Source organism: Dermacentor variabilis, chromosome 6 (genome assembly GCF_050947875.1).
Source record: "Dermacentor variabilis isolate Ectoservices chromosome 6, ASM5094787v1, whole genome shotgun sequence".
NCBI classification, from domain to species: domain Eukaryota; kingdom Metazoa; phylum Arthropoda; class Arachnida; order Ixodida; family Ixodidae; genus Dermacentor; species Dermacentor variabilis.
In genome coordinates this window covers 146909559-146930967 of record NC_134573.1, presented here as the reverse complement: position 1 = coordinate 146930967, position 21409 = coordinate 146909559, and the positions used below count along the sequence as shown (strand labels likewise).

The window sequence follows — 21409 nt, the reverse complement described above, 5'->3', positions numbered from 1 at the left end:
GTGAGCGACGCGCAAACGAGCTACCGGAGAAAAACGTGCGCGGCCGGCCTCGTTTATGCGTGCGATCTTTCTTTTATTAGAGAGCGTTTAGCAGGAAGCTCTACAGCGCGAAGCTTTTAGCACGAGGCGCGTCTATGTATACACCCGCGAACAAAAAAAAAAAAAAGTGCACTCTTAGTTTCGTTAAACACAGGTTGCGCTAAGTAAATGGAGCATATGTGCAAAAAATTTTCGTCTTAACTAAGTGGAAACAGGCGAAAAAGGACGTTCTTGAAACATCGGCTCTCCCTCTGCGATACAGCTTCTTGCCTCTGTTACTACGCTACCGTTCCTATAGGAGTTTCACAAAGTGAAAAATCTTAATATCTTTCCAGATATGTTCCATCAACTATGGGGATGCTATCTGCAAAAATGTTCAACTTACTCAGAGGAACTTACGCGCAACGAGGTTAAGAGTGTGTAGAGAGTTTCTCAGGCACCATAGCCGCAATGAACCTGCTGTCCCAAAGAAAGTTTCCAGTATTCTATCCTTGCAGACGATTTTCGTCAAGAAAAATAGGCATTCTTGTTCTCACTTCAATGTAAGGGACACCTCTGTTTATGTTTTCAAATTCAACGAACGTGCGCCAGGCTATAAGAACATGCACAGACGTCATCAATATGACAGGGAACAGCTAATTTTTTTTAAACGACGATCACTCGTGACGCGTAGATTCAGATCAAGGAACTTGATACATAACAATAAGTTTTGCTGATGAACTTTTAGTCTTATTGACCACTTTTATAAAAGGAATGTATGTTTAACCATTAAATGGGTATTTGAATATATTGAGCTGTTCCCTTTCATATTGACGACGACTGTGTAGATACAGTTTCTCGTGCTTGTTGCGGCAAGAACTGATTTTATAACTCGATGCAAATTAGAAGCGGCGGGCTTCCGTAATGGCGTACTAATTCCTCTTGACATTTGTCTTCCTTTCCGCTAAACACATACAGGGCTATTCTAGCGGGCAGCTTTCCGCCGTTTGCAAACGGAGTGCCCCTGGAAGGCTTCCGGTTTTCCGCACGGGTACGTCCGATACTACAGAGCTCTGCGCGTGGGACTTCTGAATTAACTCGCACTGAACGCAATCGAATGCGTGCCTGCACAGAGTGACGCTTCTCTGTCGTTTCTGGGTTTCCTCTTCTTTCACGTGATCCAGCAGAAAGCGTAGGCAAATTCGTGACATGTCGCGTCTCCAGAGCAATATCGAGCGGGACACACAAATGCCCAAACACCCACACGCGCGAGGTAATATATAATCCTGTTTAGTACGGTTGCTGGTTAGTGTGCATGCACGACCCATACCGTTAACTGTTGAGCTGCGTGTGTAGTGTATGTGTCTTATGTTCGTTTGCCGTTAAATTTTCTGCTTGTAGCGCGAATCACCAACCCAGCAGCCAACAAGCCCCAGCATTACTTAGAAACTTCGTTTCGTATTTTTCGGGGTCTTTCACTCATGCGTACATGCGAGGCAAGTGCCGACACCGGGACATCCTCCTGGGGAGCCACTTTGTTGAGTGCGACTCCAGTCTTGCCGTTCATGCATAGTCCAGCCTCGGAGGCTTGCGCTTCTCCTTCAGTGTTCTTTGAACGCGAGACTACATAGATTACAAGTTAACCGCTGGCAACCAGACGCTTTAGAATGCCAACCCTGAACACAACCACTTTGTTTTTAAATAAATATGTAAAGAGCTGTTGGCGCTTCTTACAGGCGCCTAGCACTCATATGCTCCGACGTATATCATTAAGAAAAGAGACACATTGAGAATAGCCATGTCATAGCGACATCCAAAAAGTCCTTAAGGAAGGTTTCATGCGAAGAGTTTAGAAAAGTTTGCTTTCACAAAACCAGACAGAACACAGTTTCAGCGCAGCCGCGCTGGCAAAAGATAACTTCGGTGAAAATAACGCAGAGACGCCTTGACTCAACAAACGGCAGCGCCAACACAAAACTCTTCGCACTACCGTGCACACGCATGATGAACATTTACGCACGTCCCTCTGCAGGATCACGGGCTTTGTGCGACCCATACAAGCTCATAAAACGCAAACGTGCGCATATATACTCTTCTTGCGTTTTTATTTTTCTTTCTTTTAATTACCAACAAAGTTATTTCTTCATCGTCCTCCTCCATCCAGATAGCAGCAATAGTTCTAATCTCAGCGCTTCACCGCCCTCACGAGAAGCCTCAAGTGCTGTGCCCCAACGAGAAACAGAGGCGCGCAAGAAGATCTAGAAGGAAAAGGAAACCTTGGGAACGACGATGATCGGAACAATGGCTCGTGCGAATCCTTCGGTTCGGCCGGAGCCGCCGGCGTCACGTCCACGTAAGCGCAGACCGGAAGTTTGTCGGGAACGCCTCGACGGAAAGAGCTCTTATACCACACGCTGCCCCTGGAGCCTCCGATCGGACAATGGGCAGATATGAATACGGTTAGGAAGTAGGCGCGACTGCGCACGGCAGGGGTTACTTGCGAGGCCACGAGCGTGCAGCGATCGAGGGCCGGTGCACTGGTTCGTGTAATGATCACGCGTTAGGCGTTTACACGACTGTCGTTCGACTCGAACCTTCTCGCGACCGGAGGCAGGCGCTCGAAAGCTCGTATTTCGCCCCCCTCGGCGCTGGGCGCACGAGAGACGCACTTGGCGCTACGAGGCGACAACACACGAGTGCTGTTCAGTTCAAAGGCGACGCCGAAAGAATCGTGCAATCACGCAGTTCGGCCGGCTCAGGTATACCTGTCGAACGCGGGTCCATACAACGCAAGCCGCCCACCAGACTACCACCTGTGGATCTATTATCTACACCGTAGATCCCTGGTGTACTTTAGTGAATAGCAAAACAATGCATGTAGTACCGTATAAACCGGAAATCGAGATAGTTTCGTGAAAAGATGCAGGCTAATGTCACCGCTCGTGTTATATACACCGGTATTTAGCAGAATGCGGGTCGCTGTCTGGCAACCTACTGCGTTCATGTTGGAGAACGCACAGCCAAAGCCGTATCCATATCCAAGTGGAATTGCTGTTTTTCTTACTTTTTCTTTTTGTTTCTTGTCACCTGTGTATTCTTGTGTGCGCTCTTCCGATAGACCTCGGGATTCGAACAACGGTGAACACTCGAAGGAACTCGTGGGAGTGAATGCATTCAGGTGCACAAATGACAGTCATCCTCACCTCTGGAATACTTTATTACACACAGGCTGCCAAAAGTTGCGAGATGGTTCACCTGCCCTGTCATATTTAGTAGAGTGCGAAAACATACGAATATAAAAGCATCCCGCAGTAGGCACCAGTTTGGTTTTTCTTAAGAAGCCCTTGAATTTCACTCAGGGATAACAAACTGCGTGAGTCTAATTTTGGATGTTCGAAACCAGCATAGAAGTTTCTCCAACTGCGAATTGAACGTTTGTCTTCAGGCGAAAAAAAAAGATGAGGCTGTAAGAGATTGAGGGAATAATTGTAGGTTAATTAGTGCATATTAAATTACGCACCTGAGCAATCCTATGTCTCCTGTAGTTAATTTCCACCTCTTCTTTAAATCTGCTTTAATATGCAGGAGGACGTTGTCTGTCACCAGGCATTTCTTAAAATCTCTTCGAACTATATGAAAAGAACAGGTGCCACATGGCATACTTTCACCACAGAAGCACTATTTGAAACTTAGTTTCGCAGTCCGGACTTTTCCACTAAGCCCTGTGATAATGCGAAGAGAAAGCCAATTGAGACTCTGTATTTATGAAGGTATAAGCTGGGTCGTAAGTGCCCTGTTTATTCAAACACATGTTTGTGGTGTGTTTGTTGACATTTGGTTAGCATTTGCTCTTAACCTAACTTTACTTAGTATCTTGTGCCAGATAAATGCTATTTTTTCTCTTTTACATAACTCCGCCCTTTCTGTCGAAACTAATTTCCACCCCATTCTGGGAAACCCGCTAGCAGAAAACGGGTTTGCGTACTGCCCGTCTTCGTATCCAGTTAACATGATCTGATATGAAAAATAAGATAATAACGCTACATCGGGGAGCACGCATGACAACTTGATGGTCTCAAAATAGTGAAGGTTTCACGCTCTTTCCAAGTCGGCCAGAGCATTAGCTTTGTACCCGTATAATATTTCCTTGATGTATATGAGACACCTACCTGAAAGCCGATAACTATAAGCTATGGTGATCGAAATTTGGCATGTTTTCCTTAACACGCCACCTATAATAACCCACGTTGTTATCCCGGACGTCAAACCTCAGTAATCTTTCTGTTTTTTCCTAGGTACCTCGAGGGAAGCTACGTTTTCCATACATTAGCTCAACGACCGAACAAACTAGCCCCGAGATGTCAGGTCCCATCAGCTTTCAGACTACCACTGCACAAATAGAGCTTAATCACAGTGCTGGCCATCGCGTTCTCGTCAGCGATGCATGAGGCAGACCCGGATCCATGGCTGCTCGAGAGCAACTTCCTTTACCGCGGTGCCTATTTGAAGCGAGTGCCGGGCAGACAGGCCGAACGCGTACGTTATTACGGCCCGTGGACAGCTCAAACGAAAATTAAGAAGGGACAGCGCTGAAGAAGTAAGAGAGATCCACACGATGTATAAACATCTCAGCTCTGCCTGCATACTTTGAAAATCACGTTGTTTGTCTTCTCAGCGCAGTTTGATGGCGTCATTAGCGCTGTAACGCATGTCCGCAGCAGAGATTCGTGGTAGCTTTCGCTGTTTATCGCTGGCCGTGCGTGTTTTAAGTGCGTGCTTCTTTGCAGGAAGTGCACTGTGGCAATCAAGCTGGTCTGCCTCATCTGATGGTCGCTAGGCAACGTGAGGTAACGCAGAGCCCCGGAGTCGAGAATTGATCGTTGCAGTGTTCCTACTGAGGGTACGAAACGTTTTAAACCTTTCTCCAAAACACACTGTCCCAACGAAATACTTTACTCTCTTCGTATGTTGCGCGTTGTGATTGCGTTTTGTGTACGCTGCGTGTCTGTGACGTGCACTGAGCGTACCACTTTTATTTCTCATCCTTCCCATCTGTGGTAGTGTGCTATTATATAGGCGTGCCGCCAGGCACGTTTCTTCTCCAAGATCCATTAAAGGGCCTTGCTCTTTCCCTCTCAACCAAGTTCACTAGCCAAATCAAATCACGCCACCAGTTCTCCAGTGCGCATTTTCTCCATTCTGACGTATTTTACGCCCACGGAACCTTTATTACAGCTGCCCAGGCGGTATTCATGGCTGAACTAGCAAGAGGAGCGGATAGAGAGAAGAAGTGTCTTGGTTGACCTCTTAGTGGCCGTATAATCCTAAGATCATCGTAGGCCAATAATTCGTTTACTTTTCTCGTCCAGATTCTATTTGGCGGCTTTTAAACGATCCAGCTCATTAGTTATCTAAAGAAAGAATACGAAGAAAATCATTGCTTCGTGAGTTATACCTTTAAAAATTTTGTTATAAGCTGGGGGGACACGTGATCTATGCAGAAGCAGATTTGAAGTGAATGAATTCGTACTGGAATTAAAGTGAACCAGTAGGTTGTTGATCCGTTTATTTTCCTCTCAGAGCCATTCGGGCGTTTCGTACACGCAGGTCAAAGCGGGCGAAAAAGGCAATTAATTCCGAACGTCGCAAGCTATTTTTTTAGTAGCGGGCCGTTCCCAGCGGTTTCGCACTTCGCTAGTTCGTTTTTCATGTGTACCAGTGTTTGCGCCCAGCGCGCGAGGGAAGCGATATCAATTCAGAACGGCAAGCACTTCACAGGCGCAAAATTTGGAAGGCCCTCGTCGAGGCGCGCGATAGCCCAACTGCAGGCACAAATAAACTTTGCTCCAATCCAATCCTATCGCTGCGCCGCGAAACAGAATATACAGCTCGAAGTATTAAAAGAAAGAAAGAAAGAAAGAAAGAAAGAAAGAGTACACAAGGTATCCTTTCTCATCGATTCCCGTTATACCAGGTAAACCAATATCCACGTCCCGCTAACGATTCACGAGCATGCCGAACGATTCGAAACATTATGAAACATCGTTCCAGCGCACAATTGAACACGGACGTGAAGTACAACACGAACGCCGGTCATAATGCCAATCACAACCAACTAGCCCAGCTGTCCATACTTAGCGACTCGAAACAGCAGACTGTCTCCTGCAGTAATATTTGCGCGAGAGCTCTTTTGTAGGATCGGTCGTACACAGCGCAGGCCTCGCAGGGTTCAGACGAAGAACAATGGCAAACGGAGCGAGGAGAGAGGCCGTGCAATGCCCGGCACCGCGTCCGACCCCGCAGTGCGGCGAGCGGTCGCCGACCGATGGGCAGAACAAAAGGGGAAGTCCTCGGGCAACGCCAATGCACGGGCCGCCATTGTGCGGAGCGCAGGGCCGCTACGGTTTTGCCGCTGCATAAAGAGTTCGGCCGGCACCGGCGCGATGATGGCGGGAAGCCACGGGGGCACAGCGCGTGACCATCGCTGCCTGGCCCTGGGGATCGAGCGAGCGTACGCCGCCTCGTACACTACTTGGGCACTGACTGGATGAACTGCCATGTTGAGAGGGGGACAACAGGAATGCAATATACTGCACGCATACAATCATCGCCGTGATCATCAGTAGCAGCAGCAGCATAATCGACATCTGTATCACTGAGTTTGTTTGTTTTAAAGCGAAAGTTCGCGGCCAGTAACAGCGAACTTGCGATTTCGCCGTGGGCGTGCTCCGAGGAGGCACATGACGTCACCCGCGTTCCTCGTCGTTGCGTTCGCCTCCGCTCGCTTCGCCAGCTGCGTCGCATGCCTGATAACATGTCGGATGATTGAAAAGGAGAGCTCGAGTGCGCCGCAACCATAGCTGAGGTGGCAGTATGGACCAGTATGGACGGCGACAATTCTGATAAGCAGGAGGAAGCCTGGAATCGACATCGGAACGAGATGAAGAGGAAACGAATCGCCCAGGAAACAGACGAACAGCGCGCCGAACGGCTGGCTGAACGCCGCAACATAGCTAGACAACCAGACTAACCTGGGCTTGGTATCAAGAATAACCAAGGCTAACCATGTTATGCCTTAGCTTTCGCAACGTATATCCTGGCATAGCCGTGCTAATCCACTGCCATTTTTTTTTACTTAAATTACTAGAGAGGCGTAACTCCGGCAGTGCTCTTTCATGTATGAAGGGAATGATTGTTAGTTAGTGCATTGATTTGTCAGATCTTCGTGCTTATGACTGCAAATGTTTTTTCGAAGTTTCCAAGCCGTGATAGCCTTTCTGTAAAAAGGAACGAGAAGCGCAATAAGTTTCTCGGAGTAATTGGAAATCGTCGAACTTATGACACAATGTTTCCTTTGAAATCACTGTATTACAAAGTCATCAAAGTTTAGAGTTTGGACAAATTCGTGCACAATATCCACTATTTCCATGCTGGGTGAGCAGGCCTACGTTTAAGCTGCCGTGGGCACCAGCAGATGAGTTCTTTCTTGTAAGTTTTTGCAGGAAACTCTACGATCCATAGGAATTCTAACTGTGGACACAAATCACTTTCGAATTCTTAGCCAACCTGCTAGTCTCATGCCTCGTGGTAAATGCTTCCTTGGAAAGCTTCAATCAACAAATGCTATTCCCATTTTTTCTTATTCACTGCGACAAAACAGGAAGTTTGCCAACTCAAAAGTCCGATGTCCCAATGTCCTATAGCTAAGAACAAAACACTAAAATATAGAAACGAATAACAGTGAAAGAAATAGAAATATTAAACGCTTATAATAATAAAAAAATGTTCACTACGTTTTAAGAACGCGACATCATATGTTGCAAATATATGCATATCACACGTAATGTGGAGTCAGCACTGAACCTGTTGCAAGCGTGAGAAGTTAATAATCATGATGGAATACTGAGTTAACAACGAAGCGAATACATAGTCACTGACACGATAAGGTCACCATGACATTGCAGCAGGATAAAATTTTTGAATAGTGTTGCACAGTTTGTGCGGCGTACGCTTGGCTGATAGAAATGAATGCCTAATAAGCACAACGACACACAAAGGTAGGTGTACCGTTGGGAGAGCTCAATGACTCCGCATTTGTCCTTGCTGTCGGCCACGTCACGCTCAATATGTCAGTTCTGCGAGGTCATCGCAGGTCAGCAACATTAGGCTCGGTCATTTCTTCGGAGCTTTGCTATACTACAGAGCACTAGAATATTGTAGTTCCGCCTGAGAACCCTCAGTGTTGATGTCCACTATGAGTATTTTGCCGCAATGTAGTTGTGTGTCCACATTAATTAAGCAAGATGGTTACGGTATTAGCGGCAAGGGCATATATGATAACCTTCCCTGGCAGTGTTTGTCTCATCTTTATCAGTTGTACACGAGGCTGCAAGTTCAATTCTCATTTCGAACGAATTGTGAAACGAAGTATCCTGAAACTGGTTCATTGCAACTACCCCCCCCCCCCTCTTGATTTCCAAATTAGGCGGAGTTACTACTGAGCCTAACGCGATTTGCTCGTCCTTTCATACCGAATATCAGCGCGTGCACATTCAATATGCCGACGATGAAGTATCCAGGGTACACTGCTATACTACAGACAATTTTGAAATTCAATCAAATAGAGATATACAAAAAAATACGATCGGGGAATAGTAAACGCATTAGCAAGATGTCCTCGAACTACTGAAAATGATTCGTCGTGCCTTACGCATTTTCCTGTAAGGTCGACCTGCAGCATCAGAAACCATGGAAACGCTTTCTACGCTACGATTCTGAACTTTGACAACAAAAAGAATAATCGTCAGTTTCTTTGGCTGCTTTCTCACTCTTTTTTTTATCTTTCAACTTAATATCAATACAACGAATGCCGACGGAAGTGAGCAGAAAAGAAAAACGCACACATGCGAAAAACGACATTGCAGATCCAGGCGCCGTGCATGCTAAGCGCTATACATAAGAGACACGGGCTAAGCAAGCGCCGTACGCCCCGCGTAGTGGCACGTAGCGGTGCTTGAGCCTTCTCCCGAAGCGCGCTGGAAATTCCAAACCCTCCCAGGGCGTTTAGTGCCAGAGACTCAGCGTGACGAAACAACGCACCCGCCGCGCAAGTATACATGCGCACGTAAAAGCACGCTCGCGCATCGCAAACGCAAATGCACTCTTGGCGCAGTTCGAAGCTCGTCCCGGGCCGAACGCAAACAGCTTTCACTTGCGACGGGCGTCGTCGCCCGCCCCCCGCCATATAGCTGCGGGCTGAGAGTCTTCTACGGGCCGCAAGGTAAATTCACGGCGGCTGCGGAGCTGCGCCATCGTTTCGGTGCAGCCGAGTGTGTTTGACCAGGCGCGCCGTACTGCCGTGACGACCCCCTTTAGCGAGGATGGAAGTGCTGTATAGGAGCCGGTGGAGCTCTTTGAAAGAGCAAGCAGTACCCTCGGCGTGCGCGAGGACTGGCTTGGTACTTGGACACACTGGCCAGGGAGAGGGGGATGGGGGGTGCAGCGCGGATGCTGGAAGCTGAGCAGAGGCGATTCAAGACCGGTGTCTCGCGGGTGCACTCGTATACAGTACCCGCGCTGTGACGATCGAGCCGCAGCGTCACGTGATAGCGAGCGTTTCGCCGTCTACCACACTGTGGACCACACGAATTCGTCGCGATAGCAAGCGCGTATGGTCCTCGGAAAGTTTGCCCGACAAACCGCTGCTTCGGCACACATACAAAAAAAAAGAAAGAAAGAAAGCTCGAAAGAGGAGAAACGTTTAATGGAGGCGATGTGCATTAAAAAAAAAAAAACGACTCATTTAAGTAACGACTAAGGGTCGACCCTATCTTTCCAAACGTATGTTTCGGGATGTGTCTGTATTTGTTGGAAACAGTGAGCAAACTTTAATTTTAAAAAAAGAAAGAGAAAATATTAACAAACAACCGGCCATCGTCATTATTTGCTGTATAAGCCATGGGCGGGGACAGCTGTTGAGTTTCTCTTTCCTCTCCGATGAGATTACAGCTAATCTAAATCAACGCTACGGTCCTTTGAATGTAAATATTTGCGGTCAGATGTAGAAAGTTGCACAAACGCATTTCTGCAGACGCCCACTTTGACGCCGTCCTCCATCACGATCATCGAGGGTTGAACTGTTCCCTCGGTCAACACTGCACGACAGGTCTGGGCCCGACATCTGAAAGAGCGGTGGAGCAATAGCGACAGCCTCGGCGTTTGCCGATGAGATAAAGAAGCCCGCGCGGCTTACTCAAGCAGCCTATAGGCTCTGGAGGACATTATTCAGCTTGGTGCGTCGACCGAAGCCTTCGCACTGCCCAGACAGGCAGGTCGAGGGTGACTCGGCGTCGGCCACCACGTCGAGACGCTCAAGAGCTGTCAGCAACTGTTACGAAAGTGCAAGGCTAACAGGACGCTCTTGTTTTCGCCCTGCTCTATTGTTTCGGTTGCCTTTAATCCCAGGATGAAGAGGCTTACGAAACACTGTGTTTTCTTTTCTCCACCTACGATCTGGCAGCTGTGCTGCGCGAAGTCTTCCCTCGTTATTATTTATACAGGCGTCGAATTATCGTTTTGTGTGACGTCGTATATACGCTCCGTGGCGGTTCGGTTGTCGTGGAATTGCGCCTCGAAGCCGAGGGTTCGATCCCCGGTCGCAATGGGCTCGTTCGGATCGAGGCAGAATGCAAAAAAACGGTAGTGTATCTATGCTTTGGATGTACTTTAAAGGATCCCCAAGTGATCAAAATTATTCCGGAGCCCCTTCCCCTCCCCCATTCACAAAACTGCAAAACACGCAACAAAAAAGATGTAGAAAAAGAAATGGCGCCTTTTTGTAAGCGAGCCGGACGCGTCGTTGTGTTGACAACCGAAATTCGCGTTTCCCCTTCCTTCTCACCCTTTCTTCTCCCCGCCTTTGATAAATGCGCACACTGGCTTGCACCTGACACGCCGACGTCATAAACACCGCTGCCGAGAAATCCGAGAAGCAGTCACGAACGAACACCCGTAGTATATACGTGGGGCGTCGCAGGGACGAATTCCCGATACTTACTCGGACGCAAGGAGGCGTTCAACCTGCCATTAGTGGGTGTTATGCCGCGAGTCGCGTAGATATTACCTTCTAGCCGATATTGAGTATAGGGGCCATGAGCGAAGCTCTGTTTGCAAAACAAAGCCGTCTCGTTGTTCTCGGCTTCCGAGCAGGCGTGTCCAATGAAGGGTGTCTCGAAATGAGTCCTTGCCCGGCTCCTCCTTCATTTTGCTTCTTTTTTCTCGCCTTCGGCGTCCGTCACGCCGGCTTGAGGTCGGCAAAGGGAGGAACAAAAGGTTTCGTCCCCTGCGTGTCCTCGGTTCCGTATGAATAACGACCCGACCGGGACGGCCCGTTCCGTCCTTTGTCATGCAGAGCGATCAATTTCGTCGCTGCGCCATAACACAACGGGCCAGTATATCGCGGGCCTCCCTTCTCGGAAGTGAGCGAGCTTGTAAAAGACGCCTCGCTTGCATCAGCGGCGCGGTACAGACGTGGCCGACGTCGTCTTCGTCGTCTCCCCGCGTCGTCTGAAGGCCGCAGACAACCGGCGCGGCTCGTCGGACGTTATACTGCGAACCGACATGTTCGGGGGAGTGGGAGCCACAATGGCGCCCCGAGTCTCAGGAGGCCGAACGTAATAAATACTCCTGCGGCTGCTTCTGTGTTGGTGCATTGCATCTCTGTGCGAGTTTTTTTTTTTTTTTTTCAGTTGGCGAGTGTACGTTTATTCAGCGTTGTGTGAGAGAGTGTTTGCGTGCGTGTATGTATGTTTGTGTGGTGGGGTTTGCGGGCTTGCATATATACTTGCCATATCCCGCAAATGTAACGGACCCAAATGCCCTCCGGGTTTTGAACACTACTTCTGTAGACCAGATTGCGTGCGTGCGTCATTCTGGGTGATTTTCTCCCAGTAATGAAGGACGACTGTGATGGAGACACCTCTGAGAGATTGTCAGCTATTTTCTGCGGTCTCATGCTGTGTGTGTGTGTGTGTGATGACTGCGTATATGGCGTGTGTGCGTACTTACTCCTTCCTGTCTGTGCGTCAAGCCTGTTATACCTCGGTGGCACAGGCGAGGCCTTTCTTTTTATTTTAACAGCCTCAAAATATTTTTTGTCTGTGCGCGTCAGTGTCTGTGCACACGTTTATGTGTACTTCTTTTTTTCTTACGAACATCACACAGTGCTACAGGGCTGTCAACAGTTCTGCCGCCATTCGCTTTGCCTTTTGGTAGCTCACACACATGTAGTTACTCTCATTGCTGCCTGCACCAATCACAGCAGAGAGCAGCTGGCTCTAGAAACTCACAAACGTCACGCGCTAGCAATTGCGCACATGCAGCTCGCTTCCAAGGCAGCGCCCTGCTGTGAAAGAATTTTCGTGGGAAAATATTATGACGTCATTGCAGTTAAAGTGACTACTTGACGTCTGCGACACTGGCGCGGAACGATCAACGATGAATATTTATATTCAAAGCCGAGTGCAATGCAGAAAGCGGACAGAAATTGATAGCGCGGTAGACCGAGTTTAGTTTTCTGAATGCATTTGCAAAAATAACCTGCGGTATGACAAGTAAGAGCGTTCACCTTCCCGTTATGATAATAAGCAGTAGTGCGTCTGCTACTGACGTTTCTGGGAGCTGCAGAGTCGCTATATCGTAATGATTTTATGCGACTCCTACATGTGCACACATGATAAAGGGCAAACATAATGGCAAAGTTTGAATAGTCTATCTCCATCTCCGCGCTTCGAGTTTTCAGCTAATAGCGGCCTCACATGCATTTTTCTTTATTAATTGTGAAATATCAAATGCTTGTCGACCGAGAGGGTCGGTTATCTCAAGATATCTGCTAAAAACAACAAAAAGAAAATAAATGTAACGCAACTGCATAAATTGAGGAGTCATTCCACTCTGTGGAAGTGGAGGACCAGCGAAGCTCAGTAGCACATCACACAGGGTTAGACAGGACTAAGTGTATTCATTGTCATGATTTGGTAATGGTAGCGATGATAGCTCTGTGATTACTGTGATATGCACTGAGTGGTTGGGGGAGAACTTTAGGCACATTCTTGGCCAAAGTTAGACCTATAAGCGACCGTTGTTGAGTAGTTGAGTGACTTGGATTGGTGCAGCACTCCAAACCAAACACTTCCAGCACAAAGTGACCGAGCCGTTTCTTGTCTAGTTTCGAAATGTCCACATTGAAGCCTGCAACGACGATCTCAGGGGTACTGTCATCTCAGTTAAGCCATACAACGTGCGTGGTCATAAACTTCTCGATATCACAATTGGGTGTCCCTGGAGAGATAGACACAATGGATATCACAATTATGCCTTTCGTTTGTACGGCACAGATATCCCCACAGTCTGTGGCATTGTCCTCCAGCGAGTCAAGGGAGTATGGTCGTACATACATTTTGTCCTTTGCGTGTATTTCAACGCCTCATCCTCGTGAATCCATGTGCTGTTCACAAACGATTCCAGTATACTCATCGACTTGAAACAGTATATTTTGATTTATGTATTTCATTTATGATTATTAGAGGCGGAGTGCTTGAAGCTTGCTTCACGTCCGCCGCGCGTCGGCCCGGTATTTCACTATCCGAGCGAGCGACCCACGCTCATATTTTTATTGCTGACACGCAAACACGAAAAGTAGATGGGACCCTAGACATATACAGCTTCGCCGTAAAAAAACTATCGAAAGTCTATAACTATAAACATAGGCGGGTCCCACGCACAGTGGGAATCGGCTTAAGCGAAGGTTTAATTGGAGTCTGTGAACGCTGACCTGCTTAGCGGTAACTAGCAAGTAGAGATTACACGACCTAGTTGGGCACATTTTCACTGGAAACCGCCTTGCTCAACATAACTTGTTGCGCTCTATCATACACCTGCCACGCATGACGACAATATGACGACCACGATGACATGACGATGACTGTATGAAGACGGCAGCACGACGGTTTAATGACAACGCAGGCATCACTACGATAATGTAACGATGGAACGGCCATGGTGGCATGAAGACGACTGCGAAGGAAGAGAACGGCACTGCGATGGCGGAATGACGACAACGGGACGACGACGGCGTAACGATCATAGGACGACGACGCTGGAGTGACGACGATGTTATGACGACGACGTTATGACGACAATGTTATGACGACAGTGGGACGATGATGCCGTGAAAACGTGATGCCAATGCTGGGATGATGCCGAAGGTATGACGATGAAGGAGTAGCAAAGATGAAGCGGCCACGGCGGCATTACGACGCTACAATGACCGCAATGGCATGACGACGATGTGACGACGACGACGGCATAACGATCATGGGATGACGGCGCTGAACTGATGATGGTATGACGATGACGTAGTGCTGATGCTACAATGATGGCGATGGTATAATGGCGAAGGCATGACGACGACGTTGTGGCGATGGGATGACGGAGCTGGAAGACGACGACGGCATAACGATAATGAGGTGACGATGCTAGAACGATGACAACTGTGTGACGACAAAGGCATGACAGACAGTAGAATCACTACGACATAATGAGGACAATGAAGAAACGATGACGGCATTACGGTGACTCTGCGACAACAACGCAAAGGTGACATCGGCATGTCGGCGGTCTGGTGACGACGGTATGACGATGACGACTTACAGACGGTGGCGTGAGAACAACGATATGACGACTCAGTGGCAGTGATAAAGTGAAAAGGGCGGAAATATATGACGATGATCAAGGAATGAAGGAATGACCACGATGTCATGCAGGCGATGCCATGACGATGATGGCATGACAACGGTGTTGTGTTGGCATTGGAGCACACGTCCGCGCTTACGTTCACTATCTCCTGCCACTGTGAGCCACCTCCATATACGCGCTATATCCGGTGTTTGCACTATGTCCGGTACTGACCAATGGTGCAAGACTGTAGCCAGCAGCCAGCACTGATGATATTAGTACAACGAAGACGGCGTGAGGACAACGGCATGACGATGAACATATGATGACACTAGAATGACGACGACTAGACATCTCGAGGAAGGCGTCCCAAACGACGGCATGGCCACAACCCGATGCCGATACTGGCCGATGAAGCCCGCCCAGTGGATTTTTCTGCGCCTAGCTAATCTTTTCAAAGTTCAAGCTGTGGGCATGGGGCAATGCGATGACGACAGCGGGATCACTACGACAGAAAGACGACGATAGAACTACCATGACGGCATAACAACGTAGAAATTATCACAGCTAGGAGGTATAATAACGATAGGAGTGCCGTCCTAATTATGAACTTTTCCGCAAGGCAAGCCAGCTAGTCGGCCAGCACGACAGTCTGCACCAACAGCAGCAGCGGGAAAGTCGAAAGAAGAGACAGAGAAAGTTTTGCTAATAAAACGCACTAACAGCAGGTTCATGAATCACAGGGAAAATAAAGAAAAAGGCAGCTTATACGGGTACAAGAACAACACGAGCCTGAACAGGTCATGAGAACGTACCGGAGGAAATTAAACATACATACAGCTATATACTGTTCACAACGAACTTATCAAATCACTACCCACGAAAAAAAAAATGATAGAGATTTGAGAGCTAATCTCGGTAGTAGCACGACGAAGATCACTCTTCGAGATTAGATTTGCTTGTTTGCACACAGCACAACCGCCCTTTGCCATCATTCGCTGGATTGTTGCGCGAGGAGTAAAGCTGGAATCACCTTTCCAAACTGTCTCTGCCTTTGGGAAATTAGTTCTGCGAAAATACGTTAGTTGAAGATTTATGCAAGGAAAGAACATTTTCTTCCCCCTGATAATAGCATGAAAATATATAAGGCAACCACGTTGGGAAAGCGTTGGTGGCGGGTTCGATCCCTCGACCAGGACAAAGTCTTCTACAACTGCGATGCTTTCATTTTAGGAAACTAATATTTGGTACCTTTGAAGCTTCATGTTGCTGTCGGCTGGATAACAATTTTTCCCTTTTATGACTTCGCGTCTGAAAGCATAACACACTCCCTTCCATTCTTTGGTTGACTGTTCAGTGATTTGTCACATGGTTTACAATGATATCTTTATTTTTTGTATTTTTATTTTTAAAGGTAGCTTTCATTAGGCCAAAAGTAATTAAGAAAGCCACCCTCCTGCCGTCTTGTTGCCTTTTTGCGTACGCGGAGTGGCTAATGAGCATTTAACACTACAATCGAACCTAAGTAATGTAAATGTGTGGTGTGAGACTTTGCTAGTGAAACGGAATATTGTTACGCGAAGGACGAGTCAGCAAGACGAGCAACTCGGGTAGAGAAAGCTCTTTTTCTACAGCCAGCTGCCGACAGGTGGGATTTCCAAAGAGGTCGACGAGCTTCTCCTTGAAAGCATCCCAGCTAGAGATCTCGTCCTCGTGGGCCCGGAACCAGACACGAGGAGTTCCGCCCAAGTAGAAGAGGTCATTGGCTAGCATAATGGTAGGGTCCCAGCGGTTGTTTTGGCTAACACGTTCATACCGGTTGAGCCAGTCCTCAACGTCAACATTATCTTGACCAGAGAATATGCCGGGATCGCGGGGATTGGCAACTGCAACGTACGTTGTTGTCGGGGTCGCAGGAGTGGAAGGAGACGAGGTGTCGTCACCGGGAGCCATGACGGAAAGCAGGACGGTGCGACCGCTGCGGAGCTCCGTGGCGAGGACAGGGGAACGGCACCCGCCACCACAATGTTACGCGAAGGACGAGTCAGTAAGACGAGCAACTACTTACAGGTTATATTTACAACAGCGGTTGCAGCGCTGACCGGTTAGATTCACAGCGCGAGCGCAGTTCGTTCTTCCTCTTCTTCTCTCGGGTGATGGCGCCCACGCGCCTCATTCAAACAATCAAATATCACACGCGTGTACAATATAAATAGATGTAAAGAAATGAGTGTTGCTCGCCGTACTTCTAACGGCACACCGTTTACCTATTTTCTTAACGTTCCCCTAACTCATGTTAACCAAGCTCATGTTAAGCAAGCTCATGTTAACCATATAACTAGTAATGCTAGTGGTACTCTTGCTTATATCAGACGTAATTTTAGTCTAGCCCTCACCTACTTAACTTCTTGCTTTATAAAACACTTAACTTCTTGCGTTATAAAACAAACACAGCGAGTGCATATACAGGAAGTAAATACACAACGTGAGGCGAAGGGAAAGAACAGCGCGCTTCCGTGCACCGCTTCAGCTTCGCAGCAGCTTCCCGTAGGGCTACGCCGGTGCATTGCACGAACAAAACGGTCAGTGTCGACTTGCTTCCGGTCCATTCATCGTGGGGCCGCGGAGACGACGCTCGCGCGTCGAGACTGCAATGAAGGCTGGCCCGTCGTCGCCGAGCGTCGCGCGCCGACCTCCACGAAGCGAGGTGGCGTCGAGCATTCGCCGAATACCAGCCACGGGTGCTCAAGCCTGACCGGGTCCGTGGGCCAGTCCCTTCCAAAACTTGACAGCTTGTGAAACCCCGGCCATAGAGTTTCCTACAAAAATTACTGTACTAGCGTTCGAGGCAGCTGCAAAGTATGGAGGTTCACGCAGGGTAGCTATATATGCTCCACGCTTGACACGTTTCCGTCATATTGGCACGCGTAAATTGTCAATCTTTGGCTCATCCTTTTTCGGGCGACCATTTTTTCCCGCGGTAAATCAATCGAAAATACCTCGGATGTTATCGTCGAATCTGTAGGTTGCATAGATATATGTCGTCGTCTAACCTTGTGTAGTTGAATTTTATGCGTGACGCGAATAGCGTTGCACTTTCTGGAAGGCACGCGGGCACTAGCGATAATTGCGCTGGAACTTTCGACGAGTCATGTGCAAACAGTCGACGCGCTATTCCCGCAGATCACATTTTATCGACGATCGACGAGCTTGTTCGCCGCAATCATCGCGCCGAGTGTTACATGCTTTGCTCGGCGCAGGTTCGCCCGATGAAGAGTTGAATTCGTAACTAATTTTTTGACGTTGCATCTTCCTCCACATGTCACTACAACGTGACAATATTATCAAATTCGCCGTCTGGTCAGCTGGGGTTGGATTACGGGGTTGTTTCGGCCCTTCTGATTGGCTCGAAACGCCGACATGCCGCAATTTGATAGCGTCCAGGAAAGCACTCCAGCGTGGTTCGATCGGACGTGAGCTTCTTCCTCGTATTTGCTCGAGCCAAAAAGTCCACAAAGAGGGAACCTTTTCTGGGGACCGTTTTGCTTCTCAAGATCTGCCTTTGGCTATAGAGGGCTTCGCCCTGCAGTGGACATAAACATGATGATGATGATGATGATGATGATGATGGAGCACTACACGGAAACGACGCGCTTTGCTCCGTTTAAGCGCCAACTTCCGTGGAAACAGGAGCGCAGTGGCCGATACACAGTCGGAATGGTGAAGCGGCAGTGTTTTTGTCGGGAGTGATTGGCCCGTGTCAATGGGGTGGGCACCTAGCGTAAGGTTTGCCGATCCGCAGTCCCCCTTCGACGCTCTGCCAGCACCAAGGCCGTAGGCGACGGGAGGCAATTTTTATGTACAGTACGTGCCACTTAGGCCCACCCTGGCTATACTCAGTCAAGCCATGAGCGTGAACTCCAGTATAACCCGCAAACGGTTATTTTTGCAATAAAACAATTTCGCTATAAGAGCGCCATTATTCATTGGTCTGTGGCACCTAGTGGCAACGACCTAATCTCTTGCTCAACGGCCATCTGGTTGAAAACATGGATATGACTAAACTTCGTCCTTCTGGCTAGAAACGACGTTGTGACTTGCAAGTTGATCGTTTAAAAATCATTGCGCTACAAACGGAAAAAATTGCGACGGCTATGTATGTGCGAAGAGATTTGTTGCCTTGCTGTGTTGACAAAACAGATTGCTTTGCAATTTAGGAAGCGAAACCGTAAGAAAAAGAGGCCACAAGAACGTCTGAAGCTACAAGAAAGAAGATTACACTAATCCATATATGTCGCATTCCCTCAGGCGACAAGCCCTTTCTATACTTGAGGACGCCTAAAAGGGCACTATACAGAGCAAAACTATATAAATCTAGAACACCGAAAAACCTTAGTGGCTATGGTGTTGGGCTTCTAAGCACGAGGTCGCGGGATCAAACCCTGGCCACGGCGGCCGCATTTCGATGAGGGCGAAATGCAAAAGCACCCGTGTACTTAGATTTAGGGGCACGTTAAAGAACCTCAGGTGGTCAAAACTTCCACAGTCCCCCACTACGGCGTGCGTCGTAATCATGTTGTGGTTCTGGCACATAAAATCCCCTTCTTTTTCCCCACATACAGCGAAATGTCATTTTTAGTCCATAGCTGACTTTATTTGATATTCAAAAGTCGTTTAATGGTCAAGAAATTCAAGGCCAGTCCATTTCTTTAAAGTTAAGTGCGTGAATAAGACGCACGTCGTTTTCCAATCAATATTCTTCCTTCCTTCGTAAAGTCTCAGGACGTGATACTTCATGGGCGAGCGGCCTATCACGTACGGTGCATGAAACTGACGGGAATCCAACCCGGCAGCACAAATATAAGCATCACATAAACGCACGCAGGTTAAAGGTTTCGATAACATTGGCTTGGGTTTTCGCGTTAACCGAAGCGTCTAAACACTGCAGTGAAGGTTCTGTTTACGACGCTTTAGCGGCGAAGGAGAGACGCTCGAATGTCGTATCCTGGGGAACCAATGTCGTATCCTGGGGGCGGCGCACATCAGTTCTGCTCCACTCGCAGCTGTCTCTTTTGGCGTCGGCAGACGTGGGCTACTAAACGAGGACCAAGGGAAGGAATTGACGAAGAGTCCTCGCTAATCAGCCGAAGGAAGATGGCCCCTACCGACCTGCAGAGTGCGCCTGGCGCGAATCGATCTCCATGGCGGCGTCGTCAGAGCTTCCCGGGGCGTCTGCTTCTGGGCTTTTCCTTCAAACCTCCCGTGACGAGAACTTCAGTCGTTTTTTTTTGGAACACGCCGGCCCCTGCCGTTTAGCTCACTCGCTCGTTTGATACAGCAGCGCTGCTCTGGCGAGAGCGCAACAGCAAGTTGGCCAGCTAGCAGTCTAATGCGCGTCTGTTCGCGGAAAACGCAACGAGAATAGCGGCGGCGGCAGCGTATAGTCCATTCAGAAAGCTGCGGCTTTATGTCTTTAACGGTCGGCGTAAAACAAAAATGAAATTAGATGAGATTAGATTAGATTAGACAGACAGACAGACAGACAGACAGACAGACAGACAGACAGACACAGACAGACACAGACAGATAGGTAGGTAGATTCTTTTTAGACGTTTATATTTTACTGCTAATATTAATACAACATGTTGTGCTTATTTCTGTTCAATTCAGTTATTTTTGCTTTAGTTGTTTCATTCTGTTATATTTCATTTCACATTTATCAATTTGCGGCTAATATTCTATAATGCTGCACGTATCACTCTGTTCTTTTCTTTGTTTATATACTGTCACCCACTCGCCTCTGCAAGACTCGGCGATTGAGGGTATGGAAAATAAATAAACAAACACCCCGGATGCTAAGAGTTATATTAACATGGCATATGTAAACGTGAATTTGGTTTTGTGGCTGGGGCTGCTAGGTCACGCGAAAGAGTACACTTTAGTGGAGCTCCTTAGCGCGGTAACTGTCTCGGGACTGCAGAGTCTGCTTACTTCGACGAGGACGGCATGTCAAAAAAAGAAAAAGAATATTTCTAACGTTTTGTGTTTTCACAAAGCGCCGTCAGATGACGCTACCAGCACTGCTGCCGCTGTCCAGTTCACGGCTATTCCGCCATTCTGTAAACTGCCTATAACGGCAAGCTTGAAGCAGCTAAAACATTATATTGCGGCAAATAGCACGGGTAGCCGCTTGCAGGACCGGCCGAAAGTCTTGCAATTTACGGAAAAGCGCGCTTAAATTACGTCCTCAAACACGCCAGGAACTGAGTGCCGCCTCCCAAACGTACTGTTACTAGGTGCTGTATTTTATCAGTAAATGTTTTTGCATGTTGTCTGAGGAAATAGACGCGTTACCGATCGCCAACTTAATCTGATAAACTTGTTCTTCTGATAAAAATAGGACGCCGACAACGTACAATTCCTTCTGTCAACGACACAAGAGACGTGTCAAGCCTGCAGTTTGGTTGAAGATGAGTACGCGTAACTTGTAAAGCCCGCACCACAACTGACTTAAGCGTATTCTGACATCAGAAAGGAAGCTATCTTTGGCCTTTGGTCAAACTACGATGGTCAACTTGTGCTTAATATGTCAAGGTGTACAAACCGATAAGCAAAGAACAAAATTCCTTGTGCTGTCCTTGAACGCTCGTGAGCAGTT

General features: G+C 47.9%; 1 protein-coding gene across 1 annotated transcript in view; it reads left to right on the top strand.

The window, feature by feature from the left end:
• The first annotated feature begins 374 nt into the window (after nucleotides 1-374).
• Nucleotides 375-21409, top strand: part of LOC142584397 (uncharacterized) — a 103767-nt gene continuing 82732 nt past the window's right edge. The window contains exons 1-4 of the mRNA XM_075694541.1: nucleotides 375-455; nucleotides 997-1069; nucleotides 4806-4918; nucleotides 16668-16794. Of these exons, the coding sequence (XP_075550656.1) occupies nucleotides 16777-16794 (18 nt within the window). The 5' untranslated portion in view covers nucleotides 375-455; nucleotides 997-1069; nucleotides 4806-4918; nucleotides 16668-16776. The remainder of the gene's footprint in view (nucleotides 456-996; nucleotides 1070-4805; nucleotides 4919-16667; nucleotides 16795-21409) is intronic.